Raw genomic sequence first — 25365 nt, forward strand, 5'->3', positions numbered from 1 at the left:
AAACGCGTATAAATCCATCAGATCTCATGAGAACTCACTATCACAAGAACAGCATGGGGGAAACTGTCCCCATGATCCAGTGACCTCCCACCATGGCCCTCCCTCAACATGTGGAGATTATGGGGATTATAATTCGAGGTGAGATTTGGATGGAGACACAGCCAAACCAAATCACATGGTGAAAGGCAAAGGGGGAGCAGCACATCACATGGAGGGAGGAAGGAAGAGAGAGAGAGTGGGGATGTAGGTACCACACACTTCCAAACAACCAGATCTTCAAGAACAAACTCACTCATCACCAAGCGGAAAGCACTGAGCTATTCATGAAAGATATGCTCCCATGATCCAAACACCTCCCACCAGGCCCCACCTTCCAACTCCAATACTGGGGATTACATTTCTACATGAGATTTGATAGGGACACAGATTCAAACTATATCGTTCTACCCCTGGCCCCACAAATCTCATGTTCTTCTCACACTGCAAAATACAATCATCCTCTACTAATAGTGCCACCAAAGTCTTAACTCAAATGTCCCAACTCCCAAATCCAAAGTCTCATCTGTAAATAAGTTCCTGACACCTATGAGCCTGTAAAATCAAAACAAGTGAATTAATTCCAACACACAATGGTAGTACAGGCATGGAGTAAACACTTCCTTTCCAGAAGGGAGAAATCAGCCAAAATAAAGGGCTACAGCCCTCAAGCAAGTTCAAAACCCAGTAGGGCAGTCATTAAAATCTTAAAGCTCCAAAATAATCTCCTTTGACTCCATGTCCGACATCCAGGGCACACTGATATGAGGGCTGGGCTTCCAAGACCTTGGGCAGCTTCATCCCCATGGCTTTGCAAGGTACAGCCCCTGTGGCTGCTCTCATGGGCCAATGTTGAGTGCTTGTCACTTTTCCAGATGCAGGGTGTAAGCTGCCAATGAATCTATCATCCTGGGGTCTGGAGGACAGTAGCTCCTTCCCACAGCTCCACTAGGAAGTGCCCTAGTCGGGACTCTGTCAAGGAGGATTGGCAGCCTCCTTCACTCTTGAACTCTGTGCACATGCAGGCTTAACATCATGTGGAAGCCACCAAGACTTAAGGATTGCACTCTCTAGAACAGCAGCCTGAACTGTACCTGGGTCCCTTTGAGCCGTGGCTAGAGCTGGAGTGGAAGAGATGGAGGGAGCAATGTCCTGAGGCTGCTCAGGGCAGCAGGGCCCTAGGGCCTGGCCCCTCAGAACCATTCTTTCCTTCTAGGCTTCTGGGCCTGTCATGGGAGGGACTGCCTCAGAGATCTCAGAAATGCCTTAGAGAACTTTTTCTCATTGTCTTGGCTATCAACATGTGGCTCTTTTTTAGTCACAGAAATCTCTTTAATGAGTGGGTTGCTCTGAAACACTCTTGGATTCCTCTCCCAAAAAAGCTTTTCCCTTCTCTGCCACAGAGTCAGGCTGCAAATTTTCTAAACTTTTATACTCTGCTTCCGTTTTAAATATAAGTTCCAACTTTGGATCATGTCTTTGCTCCCATATCAGAGTGTAGGTTGTTAGAAGCAACCACGTCACTTCCTGAACACTTTACTGCTCAAAAATTTCCTCCGTCAGAGACCCTAGGTTGTCACTAGGTCAAACTTCCACAGATCGCTAGGGCATAGACACAATACAGCCAAGTTATTTGCAAAGGCATAGCAAGGGTGACCTTTGCTCCAGTTCCCAATAAGTTCCTCATTTCCTTTTGAGACCTCATCATCCTAGACTTCACTGTCCATATGACTATCAGCATTTTGGTCACAACCATTTAACCAGTCTCTAAGAAGTTCCAAACTTTTCCTCATCTTCCTATCTTCTTCTCACACCTCCAAACTCTTCTAATCTCTGCACATTACTCAGTTCCAAAGTTGCTTCCACATCACCAGGTATCTTTATAGCAACACCCCACTCCTTGGTACCAATTTCTATGTTAAGCGGTTTTTGTGTTGCTGTGAAGAAATACCTGAGACTGGGTAATTTATAAGGAAAAGAGGTTTAATTGACTCCTGGATCTCCAGGCAGTACAGAAAGCACGGTGCCAGCATCTGCTTCTGTTCAGGGCCTCAGGAAGATTACAGTTATGGCAGAGGCAAAGGAGAGGTAGTGCATTACATGGCCAGAGGAAGCGAGAGGAAGAGTGGTGGGAAAGGTGTCACACACTTCCAAACAACTAGATCTGGTGAGGATTCACTCGCTCATCACCAAGGGGATGGCACTAAGCCAGTCATGAAGAATATGCCCCCATGATCCAAATGCCTCCCTCCAGGTCCCACCTCCAATTTTAACACTGGGATTACATTTCAACATGGGATTTGGTGGGGACAAACATCCAAACTATATCACACCCTTTCTACCAAAGATGGCTTTGTCTTTCCAACCTTTCCTACCCTAACTGAGGAGACATATAGTTCTAGAGCAGTTTTTTTTTGTTTTTGCTGTTTTACTTTTTTTTGTTTTTTACTGGTTTTCTTTTCATTTTGCAACTGTAGGTTCAGTTTTGTTCCTGGCAACACATGTAATGTTTTGTTTCTGTTTGTGTAACACTAGCTACTAAAATGATTTTTATTCATTTCCACTGGCATCTCTATTTGATTAGGCTTACCTAAAACCTTGAGGTATCTGAGATAGGTGTTAATTCAGCAGAGGGTCCCCTGGCTGTTGCATTCTAACTGATCTCCTTGGAGAATTCTAAAATATGGTTGATTAGGTTCATGGATCTAGCAACAGGATGCAGGAGCCTCCAGTGGAATTTTACTACTTCCCCAGCAGGCTAAGTGCCTCTGACTTTCTGAGGATACTTGCTGGTATCCTCTCACTGTCTCATCAAGCATAAAGGGCATATGAGTGAATGTCTCTGCTATGTGATCATTCAGTACATCAGTTTGCTCCAATGGGCTGGAAATAGTTTTATCTTAAATGGTATTTTTGCACTTCTTTCATAAATTAAATTTCACTGGAAGTCCTTGATGGCACTTGCCTACAGTTAGCCACAGCTGCCAAATCCCCTTACTCAGAGGTACAGGCTCTTCAGATTCACTGGTAAAATGCCTTAGTGTTTCAACAAATCAGTGAAGGATGGAATCTTTCCGCAGGGCTGGTATCACACTGTGAGAATCATTCTCCTCCACAGTAATCCAAAGTCGTGAGGCATGACTGCACAGTTAGAGGGGCTGTGCTGACTCTTCTTTTTTTTTTTTTTTTTTTTGAGACAGAGCCTCACTCTGTTGCACAGGCTGGAGTGCAGTGAGGTGATCTCGGCTCACTACAACCTCTGCCTCCCAGATTCAAGAGATTCTCCTGCCTCAGCCTCCCGAGTAGCTGGGGGTACAGGCACCCGGCACCACACCAGGCTAGTTTTTGTATTTTTAGTAGAGACAGGGTTCTACCGTGTTGGCCAGGCTGGTCTCAAACTCAAACTCCTGGCTTCAGGTGATCCCACCTGCCTCAGCCTCCCAAAGTGCTGGGATTACAGGCAAAAGTCACTGCGCCTGGCCTTAACTCTTCTTGTGAGTGACCTACATCAGCTAAGGGAGAGTCTGTTCCTTAAATACCCTGAGGGTATTATGATGCCCGACATATAGCAGGGGCTTAGTAAGTCTTGGCTGCTATATTAATTAAATTCATAACATATATTAATTAGATTAATAACGTCTATTAATTACTATGAAGTAATGAATACAACATTGCCAAAGACCTACTTTTACCATCTTTATTCCTTTTACTACAGAGAGGAGTGTTGTGACTTTTTTCCTTCTCAAAATTAAATTTTGTGTCCAAGGAGAATAACTCATTCATTTTTACCCGAACCCTGGTCCTAATTCAAAGATCCCAAAGAAAAACAGTTACATGACATCTGCACAGCTATGCAAGAATCATTCTGATCAAGAAACATATGTTAAATTTTCAAATGTAAAACAAGCTACTTGAATATTGGTTATTTATATACACAAGGGTGCTCTGAACTCAGGAAAGAAATACATATTTTGAATTCAGGCCGGAGCACTGCACCTATCTGTACTTTCCTGATTTATAGACTGGTAAGCTCTTCACTGCGAGTTCCTACTGGGGAAAGAGTAGGTGTTAACTCAGTACAGGGACCATGTCTTCACTCATGTATCCACCAGAGCCCAGCACTGTGTCTAGGATGTGGAAGGGGGCACTGTAGAGTCAAATTCAGAAGGCTTTGGAATCAATGCCAGAGTTCAAATTTCAGTTCTTCCTCTTACTATCTGTGGACCCTTGGACAATTCCTTAGCCTCTCTATGCCTCATTTTCCTTATCTGGGAAATTACATAAATACTCACCTTACAGGGTTGTTATAAGTATTAAAGGTTGTGAATTATATAGAGTGCCTGATGCTTAGTGGGTGTTAAATAAACACCTGCTATAGTTTGAATGTACATGTTCCTCCAAAATTTATATATTGGAACTCAAGCCCCCAAGGTGATGGTATTAAAAGGTATTAGGCCTTGTGTGGTGATTAGGCCATGAGGGTTCTGTGCTCATTAATGGGGTTAATGCCCTTATAAAAGGGGCTTCAGAGAGCTGCCTAGGCCTTTCGTTTCTTCTCTCATGTGAGGACACAGCATTTGTCCCCACTGAAGGACACAGCACCAAGGTGCCATCTTGCAAACAGAGGGCAAGTCCTTACCAAACAGCACATGTGTTTGTTTTTTTGATCCTGGACTTCTCAGCCTCCAAAACTATGGGAAATACATTTTTAATATTTATAAATTACCCAGTCTAAGGTATTTTGTTATAGTAGCCCAAATGGACTAAGGCAATTTCTATCAAGTGAAATTCCCACAGATCATTATTTTTTTCCCTTTAGTTTGTTCTGAAATGGAATTTCTCCATAAGAAACTTTTTCATAAGGCAGAGTTCCTTATTGTGCAATCTATGTGAGCTAAGCTCATCCATCATAAGACTGATGCAATGTTCTCCCAAAGAATTACTGATTCAAAAATGTGGAACCAGGCAGGGCATGCTGGCTCACGTCTGTAATCCCAACACTTTGTGAGGACAGGCAGGAGGATCACCGGATGTCAGGGGTTTAAGATCAGCCTGGCCAACATGGTAGAACTCCATCTCTATTAAAAATACAAAAAATCAGTCGGGTGTGGTGGCACACGCCTGTAATCCCAGTTACTCGGGAGTCTGAGGCAGAAGAATCACTTGAGGGCAGAAGGTAGAGGTTGCGGTGAACTGAGATCATGCCACAGCACTCCAGCCCTGGGCAACAGTGTGAGGGAGACACCGTCTCAAAAAAAAAAAAAAAAAGAATGTGGAACCAGAATGGATCTTTAACTTTATCCTCCAGAAGGCCATTCAATATCTGTCTCATTAAAACAAAGGTCAGTAGCACAGTATTTACCCTAAACTCATATGAACCATAGTGAGATTTATTCTTGCCCTTCAACATAGCTTTACCTTTTCAACTCAGGGCTGTAAAAGTTGACATATTTATTTTGAGAATATGTTATAGACTCATGTCAGATCTTTGATTTCACTGAGTAGTAAATCAATTACATTTCGCAATGCTTTCTTGTCTAAAACATTCAAATTGAATTCTGGAAACAGTAATTTCTGTTCTGGTATCATATTTTTCAATAATTTTTTACCAGCCAACTCTTCTGTTTTTAGCAATCCTATTTACTTCATACAGTTCTACATCATACAGTCATTAACAAACATAAGGCTGGGCATGGGGACTCACGCCTGTAATCCCAGCACTTGTGGAGGCCAAGGCAGGTGGATCACCTGAGGTCGGGAGTTCGAGACCAGCCAGACCAACATGGAGAAACCCGTCTCTACCAAAAAATACAAAGTTATCAGGGTGTGGTGGCACATGCCTATAATTCCAGCTACTTGGGAGGCTGAGGCAGGAGAATCGCTTGAACCTGGGAGGCGGAGGTTACAGTGAACCGAGATCATACCATTGCACTCCAGCCTAGGCAACAAGAGCGAAACGCTGTCTCAAATAATAAATAAATAAATAAATAAATAAATAAATAAATAAATAAATAATAAAACAAGCATGAATTGCTCACAGATCCAATGTTCTCTGTGGCAGAAATGAAAAATGCTGGGATTTGTGGCAAGGTGTCCAGCCACCATAAAATTTCTTTGCAGCTGCCCAGGAAGAACACCAAATTCCACTAACATCCTAGCATGCAGACAGTGTCTTTCAAAATATTCACAATTTTTTAAAAATTGACAATGCTGATGAGAGTGTATGGAAATTGCCACATATACTTGGCAGGTGAGGCTCTAAACTGGTAGTGTGGAGGGTAACTTGACAATGTTAATCAAAAATGGATACTTATCACTAGGAAATTATCCTAAGGTAATTATTACAAAGATATGGCTATAAGGATATTTCTTACAGCATTAATTTTAATGATGAAATTTGAGAACATTTTAAAATCCAACAATAAAGGGTTAATTAAATGAAAAATGATACATCCATTCAACAGATTTTCAAGGAAAAGTTACTCAGTCATTTCCATGTAGAACTTTCCACGTAGAAAGGACCAGCTTCCTCATCTGGTCTTGTTGGGACACCCCATTGAGTCACACCTTCCTATTTCCTGAGGAGATATCTACCCTGCCCGTTTATCTGATAGGCTGTAGCTGTGAGAAACTGGTTTATTACCAAAGGATTATAGAGATGAAGATATTCTCAGTATGTTATGCAGATTACAGATGTATTTTAATATGCTAGGATGAGATGCACTAAATTGTGGGTTGTGGTTATCCTGGAGGATAGAATTAAAGAGGGTCTTTACATTTCCCAAATTGTTTGAATATTTTACAACGTTTTATCAAGGGAAAAATCTATTTTGAAATTTGGTAAAAGGGAATAATTATCTTGCTGGCCCGTTGTACAAATACCTTGAAGCTACAGTGACAGTCAATAAATTAAGCATGATAAACATTAATTAAGATCTGTGTTATTAATAAAGCAGCAGCAAAATAATAAAGCAGGTACAAACTAACATCTAGAATCACCCTGTATTTTCCAAGGAGCTTTGCCTCAGAGGCCCATCTATTATGGATTATGTCACAAATGCTTACTGCCATACAAAGCAACTTTGACTTAATATATTGAAGAAAGGCTTAATGTTTTAAAATACACAATTATCTTTCTTTTGTTTGTTGGGTGCACATGTTGGCAAACAACTGTTTCGACATGAAAATTCCCATTTCTAGGTAGGAGCTGAGAGGAGTGAAAAAAAAAAAAGAAAATTTTTATTTCTGCAATTTGCAGCATGTTATCATCACATGGAGAAAAATTGAGTACCAGAGGCCCAAAAGAATCCTTCTCATTTGTTTCCCTAGCCAGTGGTTTTAATAGCACAGTAGGTGTATTACTAACACAGGGTTTGCATAATGACTATTCAGAGCTTACTCTCACTCAGTCACCACTGCCTGCAATTGGGAAAAAGTACATAGCATGCTAAGTGGGTCTGTAATTTAAGAAAGAAGAAAGATTGCTCTTTTGAAAAATAGACTTGACTATACTTTGGATGCAATCAAGCTATTACATTATTTCCTGTAGCTGAAATGCATAAACAAACTATCAAGAATTGGCACCTACCATTTGAAATGGTTCTCAAACGATTTTTGGGAGCAGAGACTATGAGCTGACTCAGGGGGTGTAGTAACCTTAAGCTTGTTTATCACATGCACAGTGTGAGGGCATTACCAAGGCCATGTGAAAGATGGCCTGGAGTCTACATTATTCAAGAAGTTGACCTTGGCCTGTTTAAGTGTGGAAATTTCACTTCTAAAATGTCCAAGGGAAATAGGCTTTAAAAGCACTCACAAGAATGATGTGCTGATTTCTGCCAATAATGCGACTACAATTTAAAATTTTATCTTTGTGCTTTACAGTTACCATAGCAGTGAAAGATTCGTAGCCAACAGAATTGTTTCAGTTTCAATGACTGATTAAATTAGCAGTTTTGCTCATTTGAAGCCATGCCAATTATATTTATTATCTACAATAGTGCTGCAGTCTATTATGCCATTAAAGCTTTCTGCGAATGATAACTAAAATGGCAGAATGTCTGCAAATAAAAACCAAGATTCTACTACTTGACTGCAGATGCAAAGTGGGAAAAGAGGGAAAAATAATCTCAGGCTTTAGCTTGGATCACTTCTGGTGACTTTTGGGAAAATATATCGAGACAGATATTCTTTGGAACTACACACTGGATTCTCATTCTCTACCCTAATTGCCACCACTCAGGGTAAACCTCTGCTCTAGGGCCTCAAATTTTTTCAAGAGCCTCAGCTCTAGGTTGCAATTATTAGATACGACTGAAGGGATGGGAGTCTCCATGTGGGGGTTGCAACGTGTTGCAGGTTCTGGGCATTTCGGTGCTCTTTTTACCTGCTCCTTACTCCAGCTGGGCTCCAGCACAGCCCTGAACTTAGCAACCTGCTTCCTGCTGGCTCTGAACTGATTTTGCTGTTTTCTCGCCCCTCTGTGTCGCTGCTGGTATGGCTAGGGCAAGGTGGGAGCCAGAACAGGGCACGTCCTGAAAGTTCTCTCCCAATCCATCCGCTTCCTGATGGAGGCTATTTCCGCGGGGCGCCTACCCCCAATCCCAAACAGGGACCTAGACACCTTCTGTTTCTCCAGGACTTTCCTCCCAGTTTTATTTCACTTTGGGATCCATTGGCCTCCCTCTCTTACTTTTGTGGCAACTCCAAGGTAAGGTTTCAGGAAATAATTCAGCTGCCATGGCTGGGAGGCATCTTTCCGGGAACAGGCAGGTCACCAGTGGCTGTCAAAGGGTCACTAGAACTTCTAGCAGGTACAGTAAACAGTTTAGTTGACCCACAGGCCAATTTTCTTTAGCGTAATGGTTTTTCCTTTTTTCTTTTACATTAAAGGTCTTTTTAAAATGTTATACTGAATCCCAATACATAATATAGATATATCAGAGCTGCTGTGGTTGAAGCAGGAGTGGAGGCCCGGGGTTCTGCCTCCTCAGCAGCCCTGCCCCCACAGGGATCCCATAGGAACCTGTGGGTAAACCTAGAACTATAGAGAACAAAGAGAGAACACAGTCCAAGGAACTAAAAGTCCAAACATTTAGAGTGTGGCAATGTCTATACTTTCATCTATTTTATCTTTTTCTTATTATTCATGATGTGGATAAAATACCTTATTTCTTCTCTTACTAGATGTATCACTTGTTTTTTGTCTTTTGTTTGTTTGTTTGTTTCTACTGGTAAGAAAGAATAAGATGAACCGATAGTCCCCAGGCTTTTTTGACCTTTTGATGTTTTCTATCCATGGGGAAAAAAGTCTCAAACACCTATTCATCTTAGGCAAATCTCAATCCCAGGCACCATCCTAGGGTTTTAGGGGTTTAAACCCTTTAAATGACTTTAAGAGAGCAAACTACATTGTCTGTAACTCCTGGATGATGAAAAAAAAAACTGTATAAATGTCAGCATCGGACCTAGGGTCTGGTCTGTAAGAGGAAGATGAATGCTAGAGAAGTGAAAACTGCTCATTCATTCAGTCATCTACCCACCCATCCATTCAATAAAACCATCCACCCATCCATTCTTCCTTCCATCCATTCAACAGATACTTCCTGGGCATGTATACAAGAGCTTCTCAAGAACCAGGGCATTGTCTCAGTCTTTCCTGTGTCCTCTACAGGTCTAGCACAATAAGCACAAAGTACATGCTCAAAAATTGTGGGGGTCAAAGACTTTGTTCTTGAACTCATGGCTCTAGGCTCTCAGAGTGGGCGGAATGACTCCTAAACTTTCTACTCCAATTGCCAAGATAAAAGCGATAATCTTGCCAGAGCATCCTCATAGCTAACCTATATTTCTCAGCTGCAGCTTAAGCTTAATTCCATCTTTCTGGCCTTTGAATGGAAGCAAACCAGTCCGGACTGCGGAGTCCTTAAGAGAAAGAATGAACTTTACACTGTAAGACACAAGACTAATTACTTTATTAGGTGCATTCTATAAGTTGAAGAGGAGAATTTTTGGCAAATAAATAAATAAATAAATAATCAAACAGAGACTTTGGGGCCCGAGGAGCTCAGGAAAAGGGAAGCGGAGTCTTTGCATAGTTCTAAATGAACAGGAGGTGGCAGCAGTAGGCAACGCGGATTCTCGGCAGAAATGCAGCACTTGCAAAAACCAGGGACAGAAGGCTTTGAGAAAAAGGAGCAGGTCAGAAGGTGACTAACTATTTCTTTTTCGTAGAGACCATGGTGTGGAACATTCATCCTCTCTACCAGGGACAGGATGCGGCATCCTACATGATCTGCCTGGGCATCCCGTACCCTGTCATGCCAGCCTGGGAAGCTCCCTTGTTGCTGCCCATCTGCAGGCCTATTACGTTCTGTCCCTGGCGAAGCTGCTCCTCAGAAAAGCCTCTCCGATTCTGCTGAGCTTTCCTGGACAAGGAAAGTGAGAGGGAATAATGTCATTATGACAGTTTTCCAATCCTTTTCAAGCTATGCAATTAGACAGTCTCTCCTGGGGGTCCCCAAATAGATCAGCAGGTCCTACCCTGAGCCGTGGTTATGAGCTATGGCCCTATCCTGAGCTATCTATGGCCCTACCCTGAGCTATCTATGGCCCTACCCTGAGCTATCTATGGCCCTACCCTGAGCTATCTATGGCCCTACCCTGAGCTATCTATGGCCCTACCCTGAGCTATCTATGGCCCTACTCTGAGCTATCTATGGCCCTACTCTGAGCTATCTATGGCCCTATCCTGAGCTATGGTCTTACCCTGCACTGTGGACCTACCTCAGCCGTGGACCTACTCTGAGCTATCTCCAGCCCTAGCCTGAGCTGTGGCCCACCAGAATGCATGAGCTCCCTATCTTTTAGAAGCCCAGGTATTTTCCAGAATTCCAGCAAAGAGGAGGGCAGAATCTGTGGCTACCTCTCTGGGGAATTCACTCTCAGCTTTCCTTGTTTCTCTTTGTCCCCACTCTCCCTTCTTCCCCCACCACTTTAGGCCATCTCAGACTTCTAAGAAGAAGCCTGCTTCTTCTTACGCTTTCTCTCACAGCTACCTCAGGCCTTTGTGAAAATTAAAATTGGTTCTCTTACAAAGCACATCATTAGTCCCACCCTCACTTTCCCTGTATAGGGCCAAGATGAATATACCATTTTAGAGCCAAGGGGCCTAAGAGTTAATGAGGGGAAATGTCTCACTCTAGATTAGAGGTCTGCAAACTTTGGTAAAGAGCCAGATAGTACACAGTTGTGGTTGTGTAGCCACATGGAACATGGTAGTTCACTAATAATACAGACACTAAAACCAGGGTTTCAAATGGCCAATATCTCAGAGGTTGTCAGGGCAAGCGTTCTTTAAGATGACATAAGCTAGTAACTTTTTTTAAAAAAATAACTGTCAAGGAGAAGAAAAGGGGATCATGGAAATGAATAATCAATTATTTGCCACAGGGCACTCTTCTACAACTAAGTTATCCAGTTTAAGCTTCCTGCCTACCCTACCCTCTGCAAAAAAAAAGAAAAGAAAAGAAAAGAAAAATCACTTGAAGAAAAGGCCCTTTACTGAGAGATAACCATATAATTTGTCATCCAGACTAGGATGCTGTTGAGAGTGAAAGAGAGTTCTATTAATAAATACACTGGGACAACAGAGATATTAACTATGACTGTTCCAGACAAACAGGACATATTTACCCTCTATTAAGTACACAAACAAAAGAAGGAAGGAAGGAAGGAAGGAAGGAAGGAAGGAAGGAAGGAAGGAAGGAAGGAAGGAAGGAAGGAAGGAAAGAAGGAAGGAAGAAGGGAAGGAGGGAAGGAGGGAAGGAGGGAAGGAGGGAGGGAGGGAAGGAGGGAGGGAGGAAAGGAGGGAAGGAGGGAGGGAGGTAGGCAAGAAAGCTCAAAGTTGGCTGAAGTCATAATAAAACTAAGTTCAGACATGAAGCCACCTTCAAGAAAGGTCATCCAGTCCTGCTGAGCCTCAGGAGAAACAGAACCTGAGTGGAGCTGGAGGATGCAGGTATCTGATAGAAAAGGCCCAACCATTTCTCCTCTGGCTAGGTTACTGGCCTGTACAGAAGCATCAGTCTTTCATTGCTTTGGGGAAACAGTTGTGGAGACAGCAATGCTTGGTCCTGGGGCTTTGTACATAAAGCCTCTGTAGAGTTCCAAGGCTTCAGATCCTCCCTCTGGTTAAAATCACCTTCTGGGCCAGGGAGCAAGGAAGAGACTTTTACCTGTGAAACCAGGATGGCTCTCCCCGATAGCAGCCATCATCCTTGGTGACTGCAACACTGCCTAAAGCCATCAGGGTCCTCTGCACAGCTGCCATGTCCTTCCCTGGAAACCAAAAAAGAGATTAAAGCTAAGCACGTGTCAGAGCCAAGGAATGCTGGAAGGATACAGCTGGACACCCAGGAGGGAAGTTCTGATAGAAGGCTGCGCGTGACCACATTCAAGGGGGCAGTGCTGTCAAACACCTCCCAAAGTGGCCCTAAGACAACCATACCCAAACTTCTCAGAAAGGAACAAAAGGTAACCTGGTTCATTATTCTCTATATGGTACATACCAGAGATACCAAGTTTCTAATCCATTCATAGTTGCTGTATAAATAAAATCATCCATGTGCATCAAATTGAGTATTCGCTTTGCTCTTTGGGCCAGAGGTCTGGCAAATGAAGAACAGCAAATCAACACAGAAAGCACTCAATGTGACACAAGTGATAGGCCCTTTATTTTGTGCCACTTGAAAAGAGCTAAATGGAGACAATAAACAACTGGCTTGTGTGTGACAGGGAGGAGAGCAAGGGAGAAGGATGTGCGGTGTGGCCCCTGCACAGTGGGATGGGGAGCCCCGTTACCTAAGAAGCCCAGTGACCATTAACCTGTGGAGAAAGCAACTGGGCCCTACAAGTCAACCTTTCCTCCCATCCTTTCTCCTTTCTTCTCTTCCAGCTGACTGACATGTCCTAGACTGAGACGATGCTACTGTGGGGGTGGCCTGCAATTTAGAATCAGATCAAAAGTCCATGCAAGGCACCAGTGTGGAATACAAAAGCTAGAAAGCATAGGGTCAAAAGGGAAGGCAGCATCTAACCTGGTGGGGAACTATGAAAGTTAAGGGCAAATATTAAGGCTCTCTTTAGACCTGGTGAACCATCTGCAGTTTTTTGGCCCAGCTGCTGCAGCTCCGTCTCTGGGGAATACAGAATTACAGGAGAAAGGCAGATGGAAAGTGAGAACGGAGTATGAACTGTAATAAAATAAACAATTAAGGCCTTCAGAGGAAGTCCAGTTCAGGATCTTCATTTATTCGAAGAGGAGAGAGAGAAAGCTGATCCTCTTTCTCTCCCCTGTGCCCCCACCTTCACATTAACCACAGGGTGACTGCCTGAATCCTGAGGCCCTGTGGGACTGGGTGGTGAACACAAGGATAAAATGTTGTCAATGGATAGTATCCCAGACTCAAGGAATAACTGGGGAGGTGGAGAATGAAGTATTTCAGAAGCAGACGGAAGGGAGAGGGCATAAGGATTACTCAGAACTAAGAAGAAATACAGAAATGGTTGTTAGAATGACTCTTCCACAGGTGAAAGCATTTCTGTAATTGTCACCATATAATGGGGCACTTTTTAAAAAATATAAATGTGGTAATGATTTCCGAAGGCTCATTCTGTGAAGAGATAGGGAGAGGACTTGCTCTTAAGCAGCGAGCTATTAAAGGGAACCTAGAGAAATGATTGAGCAAAGGAAGGCTTAGGTTAGGTTATATCACTCCTCTCTACTCTTTACAAAGAGCACCCTGGATACTTGTTTCTGGTGGTTGGAAAGAGCTATTCTGATATGTCCAGGATCTGGGAAAATGTGGGGCCTGACATCCAGCAGCGCAGCCACAGATACTACCCTGGAGCAATGGGTGAAGAAGCAAAGTTTTATTAAACCATAGAACCAGACTCCTTCACAAGTAGCTAGTTCATCCCTGGCATCCCTGCATCTAGAAAATTCCCAACACTTAGTTCCCTTTGTCCTTTCTGGGTTCATGTAGTAGTCTATACAACACTTCTTAAATATAAGACTATATATAAGAACTTATAAGAACTAACACTTATATATAAGTGTTATATATAACACTTCTTGTATAGACTACTACATGAACCCAGAAAGGACAAAGGGAACTAAGTTGCAGGCTAGGATAAAATATCCAGGAGCCTAGAACTATCAATACAACCCACCCTCATCCCAGGAGAGTGGAAAAGGAAGTGATTACATTTGAGGAAGAAGCCACTAGGGAAGCAGGCATTATTTGACAGGAAGAAATTGGAATTTTTTCCTTAAGAAACTTTCCAAAGCAAGATATTTTATATAAATTGTAGGGTAGACACTGTATATATCATCTCAACCTCATGGAGTTGGGATTATTCCTCCTCATGTGTGGATGAGAAAACTAATTCAAAGAGGTTAATTAACATGCCCAGAGTCACCCAATCAGTTAATAGAGCCCAGCTCTAGATCAGACCTGTCTGAATGCAAAGCCCTTGAACAATCCACCATGCCATGCCGCCATCTCCCATGGCGCCCACTGCAGGCTGGATGAGGAAGCACATTCCTCAGTAGGAACCAGCGATCAGGGATGATCTGAAAGGGTCACAATGGCTGTTTTGTGCCAGGCCAGAGGAGACACACTGAGGGGGATAAAACTGGAGCACAGATTTCAGACCTTATAGAATCAAGGGCACCAACCCCAATGTCCATAAGTCTTTGAGTGTTTTTGTCTGGGTTTCTCCATATCTTCATCCAAACGAGATTGAAACAAAGAAAAGCAGTGAGGGCCTCACTTCTGATGTTCTGCCCAAGTGATATCGTTTGGATGTTTTGTCCTCTCCAAATCTCATGTTGAAACGTGACCTCCAGTGTGGGAGCTGGGCTTAGTAGGAGGTATTTGGGTCATGAGGGCAGATCCCTCATGAACGGGTTGGTGCTGACCTCATGATAATGAGTGAGTTCTTATGTATGAGTTCACACAAGATCTGGCTGTTTAAGAGCCTGGCACCTTTACCTTCTGTCTCTTGCTCCCTCTCTCACCATGTGACATACACATACTGGCGCCCCTTCACCTTCCACAATGATTGTAAGCTTCCTGCAGCCCTTGCCAGAAGCAGGTGCCAGCACCACACTTCCTGTCTGGTCTACAGAACCATGAGCTGAAATAAAACCTCCTTATAAATTACCCAGTCTCAAATATTCCTTTAAAGCAACAAAAATAGACTAGTACACTAAGTTAATGATTGCCAAGATTCTAAATAACATTATGACCAGAAATCTGCCTTCTGGAACCGGTTCACATAGCTTATTTTCTTGTTATGTTAGTCTTGTTATGTTTCCTAATTTCAGCACTCTTGGACTGACAGGATGGGAAGAGGGCCTTTTTCCAGCCTTCCCTGTCTTGCTTTGCCAGTTCAGAAGCCCAGATCAAGTACCATTGGATGAGAGTGGCACACAGAAGGAGTCAGGGCCACTTTTAGAAGCCGATTTCTGCAACTGGGGATCAAAAATTTAAGTGCATAAAAAAACACTGAGGTTAAGGAAGCTCTGTGATGTGCACCAAGTATAAAACAACGAAAGGCTGGGCACAATGGCTCACACCAGTAATTTCAACACTTTGGGAGGCTTAGGCAGGAGGACTGCTTGAGTCCAGGAGTTTCAGGCTGTAGTGACCTATGATTGCACCACTGCACTCCAGACTGGGCAACAGAGGGAACCCCTGTCTCTAAATAACAATAAGATAAGTGAAATAAATTTAAAAACAAGAAAAGCTAAAGTAGTCATATCACAACCAAGCGTCGTATCTGCCCAATGACGAAGCCTTCAAAATTGTGCAAGTACAAAAAATGGCCATACACAGCCTGCTTCAGGGCCGGGTTTCCCAAGCTTCTTGGATTATTTATGGGAGTTGGCCGGCGGGTGGCGGGGGGGGGGAGCGCATCTCTTTTAAAATATGCATTTTGAGGTCATTCTCCTGAGAGAATGGTTTGGTAAGTTCTGGGAGTCCATATTTTTAATAAGCTTCCCGGGTGATTCTTATCTTCAGGCAAGTTTGAGAGTTATAGGTGTTGCCTGGTGATTTGCAAGCTAAACTGATCTTCAGGATTACCCGAGAATCTTAAATATTCAGATTCTGGGGCAGTCTCCTGAGATGATTCTGAGGCAGCCAGATGGACAGGCAGATACTACTCTAAAGCTTTGGTTTTCAATGTTTAAAAACATCCCCATGTCTGCCATGTGGTAAGTACTAAATAATATTTGTTAAGCAATAACTCCTTTCTTCAGAGATATCTTCCACAAAGTCAAAAGTAAAAGCGATCATTAGAAGAACTCTGTTCCAAGTTGGAAGTCAGCCCGGAGCCCTGCAGCTTGGAATGACTTTGCTCCCTGACAGCCACCCTGGATGCTTTGGTAGATTGCTGGGGCTCCTCGGGTGAGCTGGAAAGCCACTGCTCCAGGCCATTCTTCCAAGAAAAGAAAAACATTCCTCAAAGAAGGATCAGCTAAGTGTTGGTCATTTTCTGGATGGAGGGATAGCAGAAATGAGATAGAGTCTGGTTATCCAAGAGCTGGTGGAATCTGAAAAGCATACCTACTGTATGATTCCCACTTTATGACATACTGGAAAAGGCAAAACTCTTGAGACAGTAAAAAGATCAGTGGTTGCCAGGGTTGAGGGTGGGAGGGATGAAAAGGCAAAGCGCAGAAGATTTTTAGGGCAGTACTTGATATGATACTGCAATGATAAATACACGTCATTATACATTTGGCCAAACGCATTGAATGTATAACAGCAAGAGTGAACCTAATGTAAACTGTGTATTTTGGATGATGTGCCAATGTAGGTTGATCACTTGCAACATGTGGGGAGAGAGGGCATATGGAAAATACTTCTCAATTTTGCTGTGACCCTAAAACTGCTTGAAAATATTAGTCTTAAACAAAAAAGGAGTTGATGGCACGGTAGCTTTCTCTGTCTCACCTGGCAAGCGTTTTCAGCAGGAGTCACCTAGCAACTGACAGCTTGACTTGACAACACAGCGCTCCCTATTTCCTACATTATCACAAAGTAATGTTATTCAAAGTGTGATCCTGCACCCCACATTACTAAGTTATAACTCCTGGGGTGTGGGACTGGAGGTTCTGCATTGTAAGGCTCCAACCCAGGTATCCTTAATGCTATAAAGATACTTTAATAAGGATTTTGTTCCCTTAAATTCTTTATTACTTCCAAGATATCTTATGTATGTCTATGAAAATAAAAAGTAAATGAAAAGGATGAAGATAAAGAAAAAAGGTAAAAGAGAAGTCCTCTGGGTGTGTCAACTTGGATTGGACAGTCTCTACTTTCTATTTCTACTTTTAATACAAAAAAATCAGTCTTGCAGTAAAAGTTCTTTGTCTCAGAGCTATTATACTTCTATTATATATCAGTCTTGACTCAGCCTTGTAACTCTTAGAATACTGGCTTTTTCCATCTTTCTTGGACTTACAGAGAAAGTAAGCAGTTGTGTATGAAACCATGTCTTATTTCCCTGAATAATAACTTGGGCCTAAGCTTCCAATTCTCCAGTGAAGGGAGACCAAAATATTGCAACAATCAAGGGAGAAATATCAGAGGGGAGGTTGGGTTTGCTCTGTGGATTTTATAAATGTTTGTTGCTTGCCTCCCTGACTCCCACTGCTCTGGGTGGTGGCTCTGAAAATGGGGTTCCCAGACCAGCAGAATCAGTATGGTCTGTGAATTGGTAAGAAATACAAATTCTTGGCCTCACCTCAGACCTAATACCTCAGAAACTCTGCTGTTGGGGTTTAGCAGTCTGTGCTTTAACAAACCTACCTAGTGATTCTGATGCACGCTGGCATTAGAGAGCCACTGCTAAAGGAAAAACCCACCAAATACAATCGTCAGCAGCCACTTGAAATAAATGCAGTGACGGCTGCTCTGATAGAAATCGAGGCTTCAAGGCCGGGCGCGGTGGCTCACGCCTGTAATCCCAGCACTTTGGGAGGCCAAGGTGGGCAGTTCAGGAGGTCAGGAGATCGAGACCATCCTGGCTAACACGGTGGAACCCCATCTCTACTAAAAATACAAAAAATTAGCCGGGCGCGGTGGTAGGCGCCTGTAGTCCCAGCTACTCGGGAGGCTGAGGCAGGAGAATGGCGTGAACCCGGGAGGCGGAGCTTGCAGTGAGCCGAGATCGCGCCACCGCACTCCAGCCTGGGCGGCACAGCAAGACTCCGTCTCAAAAAAAAAAAAAAAAGGAAAATGAGGCTTCGAGCAGCAGACACTTGTGATGTCTCAAGTCCTTCCAGGTACTTTACTTACAAGATCCCAAGATATCTGTCATGCTGTGTGAAATATCTCTTCACTCTTGCTGTTGAGGAATGACACACAAAATGACGCCTTCCCAGAGAATATATTTGAACCTCCAGGCACTTCCAGTGTAAACCACGCCTCCCTAACTCCCAGTCATCAAGAAAGAGGAACCGGCACGACATGATCATGTGTCCAGGATCCTTCTCAGTAGGATTACTAACGAGAGCCGTGAGACTGATCGATCTGCGAGTCTTACCTGCTCTGACATTCTAGAATTTTATACGTTCAATGCACATCATGTGGTTACACAAATGAACCAAAAAGATCAGTTGCTGAATGACTAATGGTGTGGGGGGAAAAGCCAACATTTATTAGGTGTCTAGTAGCCAGGCACTGTGCTAGCTTCTTTACATAGTTAATCCTTACAAAAATTCTACAAAAGAGAGGCATTAGGACTGTTCACCAAGAAGGGAACTGAGGCTCTGAGAAACTAAGCAACTTAAACAAGGTCACCCAGTTAGTATGTAGCAAAAGAGATTTCAACCCATCTACCTGACTCCAAAACTCATGCTCTTTCCAGTGTAGCGGGGTCTTCTGTGTCTGGAATTGGTAAAGCAATAAATTACGGGGAAAGACATCAAGAAGGTAATGACCACAAAGTGGAAAAAACTCTCAATAAAGTGACTCCTAAAGTCTGGTCATTCGTATTAGAGAACAGCTGATGAAGTAAAGGCTCCACAGCTGTCAGAGAGGGCAAAGGTCATCCAGGCAACCCCACCAGCTCCTGTATGTGGCCACTAAGTCCATTTGTTCTAAGACAGAATGTGTGTTTTTCCAGACTTACTCTTCTCTCCCTTATTTTCTGTTAATCTTAGAAAAGACAAGTCAATGACAATAATAATTTCTGCATTACCAACTTTTATTATCCTCTACTATCATCATGAACCAGGCTAAGCACTTCTAATGAACTATCTCATTTACTCTCCATATCAACCCTGTGAAATAGACATGATTATCCCCACTTTGCAACTGAGAATATCGAGGCTTAGAGAAGTTAATTGATAAGTGCTAGAGCACAGGACTGTCCAGGCAGTCTAATTTCTGACTCAGGAGCCTGTACGCTCCTGTAATACCTTCCGGGATAAGCTTGCACTGCAGTCTTTCTCTCCCGCTACTAGACCGGAACACTCACTTGCTCTAAAATGTTCTCTCTCTCTTACACACACCCTTCCCTTTCTTGCTCTGCTTTTTCTCCCTTTCCCAGTTTCTGTCCACGGAAAAGATGCTTAAGTCTTACCGGCAGAGTACTTTCTTCTGAATCATAGACAGCTGAGATGGCCCCACCCCTGCCCTTTCTAGGGCACCCATGGCAAATCCAAAAGTAATCTGCCAGGCCATTCACCTTCTGTTATTCACGAGAAGACTTCCCAGGCCCGTTCCATTCCTCTAAGCCACCCTACTTCTTCTCCATCACTGAAAGCAAGTGGTCACCCCAGCTCTGCCCTAGGGGGACTTCAGTAGCTTTGTCTATAATGTCCCTGTGATTGTGTTGTTTTTCTGAACCATTTAGCTTTAAATTTTCACTTTAAAGCCTTGAATCTTGTATTCCAATTACCCTGCAGTCTATTTGAAGTATTTCACCTGGGGTGATTAAGGATGGTGGATGGTGGTACATCTGGGGCCTCAGCCTGTAGAAGTGATTGAAGCCTAAACAAGAAGGCATTTGGCAAGACTGGGCTTCTCCAGACTTACAAGTTTGCAACATCCAGGCAGCCTGGAGAGTCACAGGGCAGCTGTGGGCAAGCAGAGCCCTCACTTGGGAGAAGGCACTGAGTAGGGGAGATGGGAGACTGAGAGCTGTTGGGCATGAAATACCTGCAGAGGAAAAGAAGCTCCTAGGCAAGGAGGGCTGGAGCCACAGTGGCCACAGACACCACAACCAAGGTGCAGGGAATCCGGAATTAATGTAAGTTGATATGTGAGGACAGCATTAAAACCACAGTCAAGGTGGAGAATAGTAGGGAGAATGTGGGACTAAGCTAAGCAAACAGCTAGTCTAATAGCTGTGTGCACAAACATGTATCCCCTCACATGCACAAAGACACACAACACGTGCCAACCCTGCCCCGCAGCATTCCTTTGATTCCAGTTTTCTTATGTCACACATGAGTGACAACCAATTCTTGCAGAAAGGACCCCAGCCTCACTTGCTCAGTCTGCTCTGCAGTACTGCCAGCCTTCCCCTACCTCTCCCTGCTTCTCTGCTCAAAGCAACCCGCTTTTCTACCTCCTGCCCTATTGCATGGTGACCAGCATTGGCCTAAGCTTCAGACAGTATCCCGGGGAATATCAGATATCCTCTCCAACCTATAACAAATCTCCCTGGACTTCGGTCCTCAGTTGCCATTCCATGGAGGGGGCCATCAGACCCTCTCAGGGCCATTTGGAAACTCCGAAGCACCTGCTTTCCTATTGACAGCTCTCCTCTTCATCCCTACCTACTGCATGACCTGCCTACAGTTCTTCCTGCTACCTGTCAGTCCTGCTGCCCTTGGAGTGGACCTGCTCCCCTTGGAGTGGACCTGCTCTCTTATTTCCTTTAAAGCCCCACTTTTCTACCCTGGGGCTGGGACTCTTAGTGTCCGTCTTGTTCCCCTGGAGCTAACTGGTCCATGGTCCTGGCTCAGGCGACCACACTCATCCCTCCGGGCCTCCCTCTTCCTTTAGAGGAGTCTAACACACAGGTCTGGGGCAGGTGGTATATACCCCCTCCGACTGTGTACATCAGGGACCATTTCTCCCTACACTCCTCCACATTTGCTGTGAGCACCCCTGAGGAGTAAAGTTTTACCTTTGTGTTCTTTGTAAAAAGGGGGAGAGGCAAGTAAAGCATCCTCAGTAGCATGAAGACAGGAAAGCTCTCAGAATCCTCACCTCCCACAGACCTCCTGGCTTCTTCCTCCTCCTACACACTTCCTGCACTTGGTGGGGTGGGGGGGACTCATCCGGGTCCCTTCCATTCACACTGACTCTCCATCCTTCTGTCCCACACAGCCCTGAATCATCTTCCTCCTCCTCCTCCTCACCTCCTCCCTCACCTTCTCTTCATCCTCATCAGCTAGTCACCATTATGACTCAACAGCACACTCACGGTGTAGGTGAAGGAAACTAAGCCTCCTGGCCCAAGAATGGGTTGGCAGACTAGTTAAGGCTCTATGCTTTGCTGTCAGAGAGCCCAGGTTTGAGTTCTGGCTCTGCTCTCTCATGGACACAAGTAACCATGGGCAAGCTTCAATTTCATCATCTTTGAAATGAGAAAATTAAAAAACATTTACCTCATAGGATTGTTAGCAGAATTGACTGGCATTATGCAATAAAGCACTTGTAAAATGCCTAGTGCATCGGAAAACATCAACAAGCAGTAGCTATCTGTATTAGCTGGAAAAAAATCATCATAGTTTTGATCTAGGAAGCAGGGATCAAATCTCAACTGTGAAATTACATGAGAATTTGGAGGCTCAACAGCAAGTTCCATAGACTGGCCTGGCCTGCAGTTTTGAATATCTGAATTTCTAAATAATGGCAAACCACAAGGTAACTAATTAGCATCTTAGGATTTTAACCACGCACCTATGAGGGAAACACACATTGCTAGCTCTTTGCATGACGCCGAGGATTAAGGAGGCAATTGTGTCTTTATAAATCATGGTGTGAGGAGTAGTAGAATGGTCTTCTGCTAGAGATCTATTTCAACTGTCATCTGAATACCCTTTAAAATACCATGTCTCTCCATCAGGGGAAAGCTACCCCATTCTCACTGTGAACAGAGCCATTTGGGTCACTGCCCTGGGGATCCTGTTGGTTGGGCCACTAATGACAGCCAGTGACAAAGAGCATGTGAGAGCAGAGTCAATCTGACAGTCCTGCTCTGACTAGCTGGTATCTCCTGGTGCCTCAGGCAGGCCTAGTGGAGAAGGAACACAGTCACATGGTTGGGTATACACGTTTTCGCTAAAGGGGACACTAACGACACCATGACCGAAGTCCCCAAATTCTCTGGCAGTGTCTCCGTTCACATCATGTCCCCCAGTAATGGCAGATTATTAAATATGTCCAGGAGTGTGATTTGATTTTTATGCTTTTGTAAGATTTCCTCACCAAGTCAATTCACAAATGTGAAGGAAAAAAGCACCTGTCACACTGTGAGCAGAATGCATGTCCGGAAGGCAGAGTCACCAAGCTCCCAGATCATGGTTTAACAAAAGGTGGGAGTGCTATCTATTTCTCAGATTGACAAAATAGCCCCAGATGGCTTTGTCTCTAAGCTGCAGCTGAGCGAGAAGCACACTGGCCCCCTGCCTCCCTTCTCCTCTGGTAACTGTGATTGTTATGGGAGGGGTAAGAGGAATAAAAGGCATGTATGTCACCATTAGCTTCCTCTAGCTTGAGGCTTCTGTTTACATTAGTTGCTGAGATCCCCTCTGTGTCCTCAGGGTGTGTGTTCCATTAGAAGAGAGTAGCTCTTTTTAATAGAACGTAACAATGGGGAAGGCAAACAGTGCCCCCAGAATAACAGCTGAGAGCATCTTACACACATCAACAGGCACAGGGAAGAACACTGTGAGCAGTTTTTACAAGGAGATGGGGCAAAGGAGAGAAGAAGAAAAGAACAATCCCAAAAGCGAGAGTGCTGTTTACCTTCCCACAGATCCACCGTCTGAAAGATGTCAGTGGTTCTGACACCATAGGTCTCTGCAGCTTTTAGGAACTGGGAGATTTGCTCCATCTGTTTAAAAGCCATCTTTGACTCAGAGATCTTCGGTATGGGCTCTTGTCCTGGTGGGTATAAACTATTTATCAGCTTGCACAGGACCTGAAGTGGGAGGGGAGAGACAGAATCAATGTTTCCCTTTGTATTTACAGGTCAAGAATGAGAAGTGAATCCTGCTCACATGGGGCACTGCCCATCCAGTTTGGGCAGGAGCAAGTCATGGGCCCCAGGAAGGCATGGGCTCAGGGCTGTGTAGCCAGGCACCTGTACTAAGCCCCAAAGACCCAGATGACCCCATTCCTAGCGCTGCTCCTTACTACAGAGATTCCTGTAGCCCAGGAGCGCCATTCCCTCCCTGTTCCTCCCTTCCTTTTTCTGGAGGAGGGAAAGAATGTTTACAGATAGGGAATGACGTGACGTGATGAGGACGTGATTCCAGACTTTCAAAGGAGGAATGACTTAGTGGCTCCTGAGGTTGGCAGAGCTCAAATGATAGAGTCTAATATTATTTCTTCTATCAAAAGGCAAATAAGAAGCAGGCTGCAATTTACTCATCCCATATATTTTAATAATGTGTAAAAGAAGTGAATGTGGTACCTTTTTCCCAGATATATATATATAACCCAAGCTCTGGGCAACCCAGCAGAAGCACTGGATAGCAGTTATGTAACAGTAAATCACAGGCTGCGGGAAAGGATGGGCTTGTTTGGATCACAGAGCCTGCGGCCCTCAAACCCTCAAACACACACGAGCATCTGGTCAGAAAGACAGTTAACAAGTAAGGACTCCCTTTAGTTTCATGAGGACCCATCCACTCAATAAACAGACACTGAACACTTCCAGGGGGCATGGCTCCCACAAGAATGTGAAGGTGGCTAGTCCCCCTCCTCCCTCCTTTGTTTTACTGTGTAACCAACGCGTTCCCCTAAGGAAAGAAATGGCCCCAGAAGAGCTGATGCACTAGGAAGGCTGGGGAAATCACAAGGACATACTTATCTCTATTCTCATTAGAAAAATCAAAAGGGCCTCGAATTTGCCAACTCAGAAGGGAGATGTGATGCTAGGGTGAGTGGAGAACCCCCAAGCTAGCTAGGGAATAGTGCATGGAGCCCAAATCTTCCAATCCTGAAGAAATAAAGGCATTCCCATCCCTCCTGGTGAGACACAGAGCTTGGCAACAGCAGCTCTTCCCGCAGCCTTACGTTAAAAGAAAGGGCCCTGGAGGGTTTCCCTGCCCACCGCCCCAGCAACCGAGATCGCTGCCGGCCTTACCGTCCCGTCCATTAACCATTTCTGAAAATGGGCCCTGCCGGGGGGCGGGTGCTCTATGTCCTCTGCGCACTGCAGGATGATCCAGTCCACCAGCTTGTTCTCCAGGTCCGCATCATACTTCTGCTCGATCTTCTCCTGCACCTCTCGGCTTAAGCCATAGCTCGGGCCCCTGTTAGCCATCTCTGGAAAGAAGAGAGGACACGCGCGGCATCCACACAATAGCAGCAGCAGGCTCTGGCTCCCTGCAGACGGGGCTGGGATATGGCTGGGCAGCCTGGCCCAGCAGCAGCAAAGCGGGCAGAAAGCCGGGCGTGGTTTAAATCAAGGAGCCAATGAAGCCAATGGGGTTTCACCTACAAACGGGAAAGAAAAGCACAGCCACGCGCCAGTAACTCTAGAATAAAGCTCCGGCCGGTCCAGGGGGGCTGGAACCCCCCTCTCGATCCCGCCTATCAATGAGACGAGATGATATAACATGGGCTCACAATTAAGTATGAACCCCCAGGCAGCAAGGGGGATGGGTGGCGGACGTTTCCTCCCCCTTCTCAGTAGCACTTTGCAAAGGCAGAAACCGTGAGATCGGGAAGAGCAGGTAATTAGCAGGCAGGGAGGAAGCCTCCTTTCATGTTGAACTGCTGCTGCTGCCTCGTGCCTGGAAGAATGGCACATTGATTTGATTTTCTCGTGGCTGAGATGGCTCAAGGAGGGCCGTTGCTAAGAGCCCTCCAAAAAGCCAGCCCTCTCCCGTGTCAGTCAACCCGCCTGCCTCCCTCCCGCTGAGAGCCTCTTTCTCATCTGCACAATTCTTTCCCTCTTCTGGGGAGACAGCCGATTGTCTACGATTGTCTACGAGGCCGGCAGCTGCACAAGGGGATGAGGGCCTGTGGGAGGGTCCGTGCTACCGACTGTCCATCTGTCGGGAAT

General features: G+C 44.5%; 1 protein-coding gene across 1 annotated transcript; it reads right to left on the reverse strand.

Annotated features, from left to right (window-relative positions):
- Nucleotides 1-9988: 9988 nt before the first annotated feature.
- TAGLN3 (transgelin 3) lies at nt 9989-24877 on the reverse strand. Its single transcript, NM_001266904.1, is given in 4 exon segments — nt 9989-10463; nt 12273-12375; nt 23097-23271; nt 24442-24877. Coding segments are annotated over 4 exon segments (600 nt in total). The 5' UTR covers nt 24622-24877; the 3' UTR covers nt 9989-10321.
- Nucleotides 24878-25365: the final 488 nt, after the last annotated feature.

The sequence above is a fragment of the Macaca mulatta genome, chromosome 2, assembly GCF_049350105.2.
Source record: "Macaca mulatta isolate MMU2019108-1 chromosome 2, T2T-MMU8v2.0, whole genome shotgun sequence".
Classification (NCBI taxonomy): Eukaryota; Metazoa; Chordata; class Mammalia; order Primates; family Cercopithecidae; genus Macaca; species Macaca mulatta.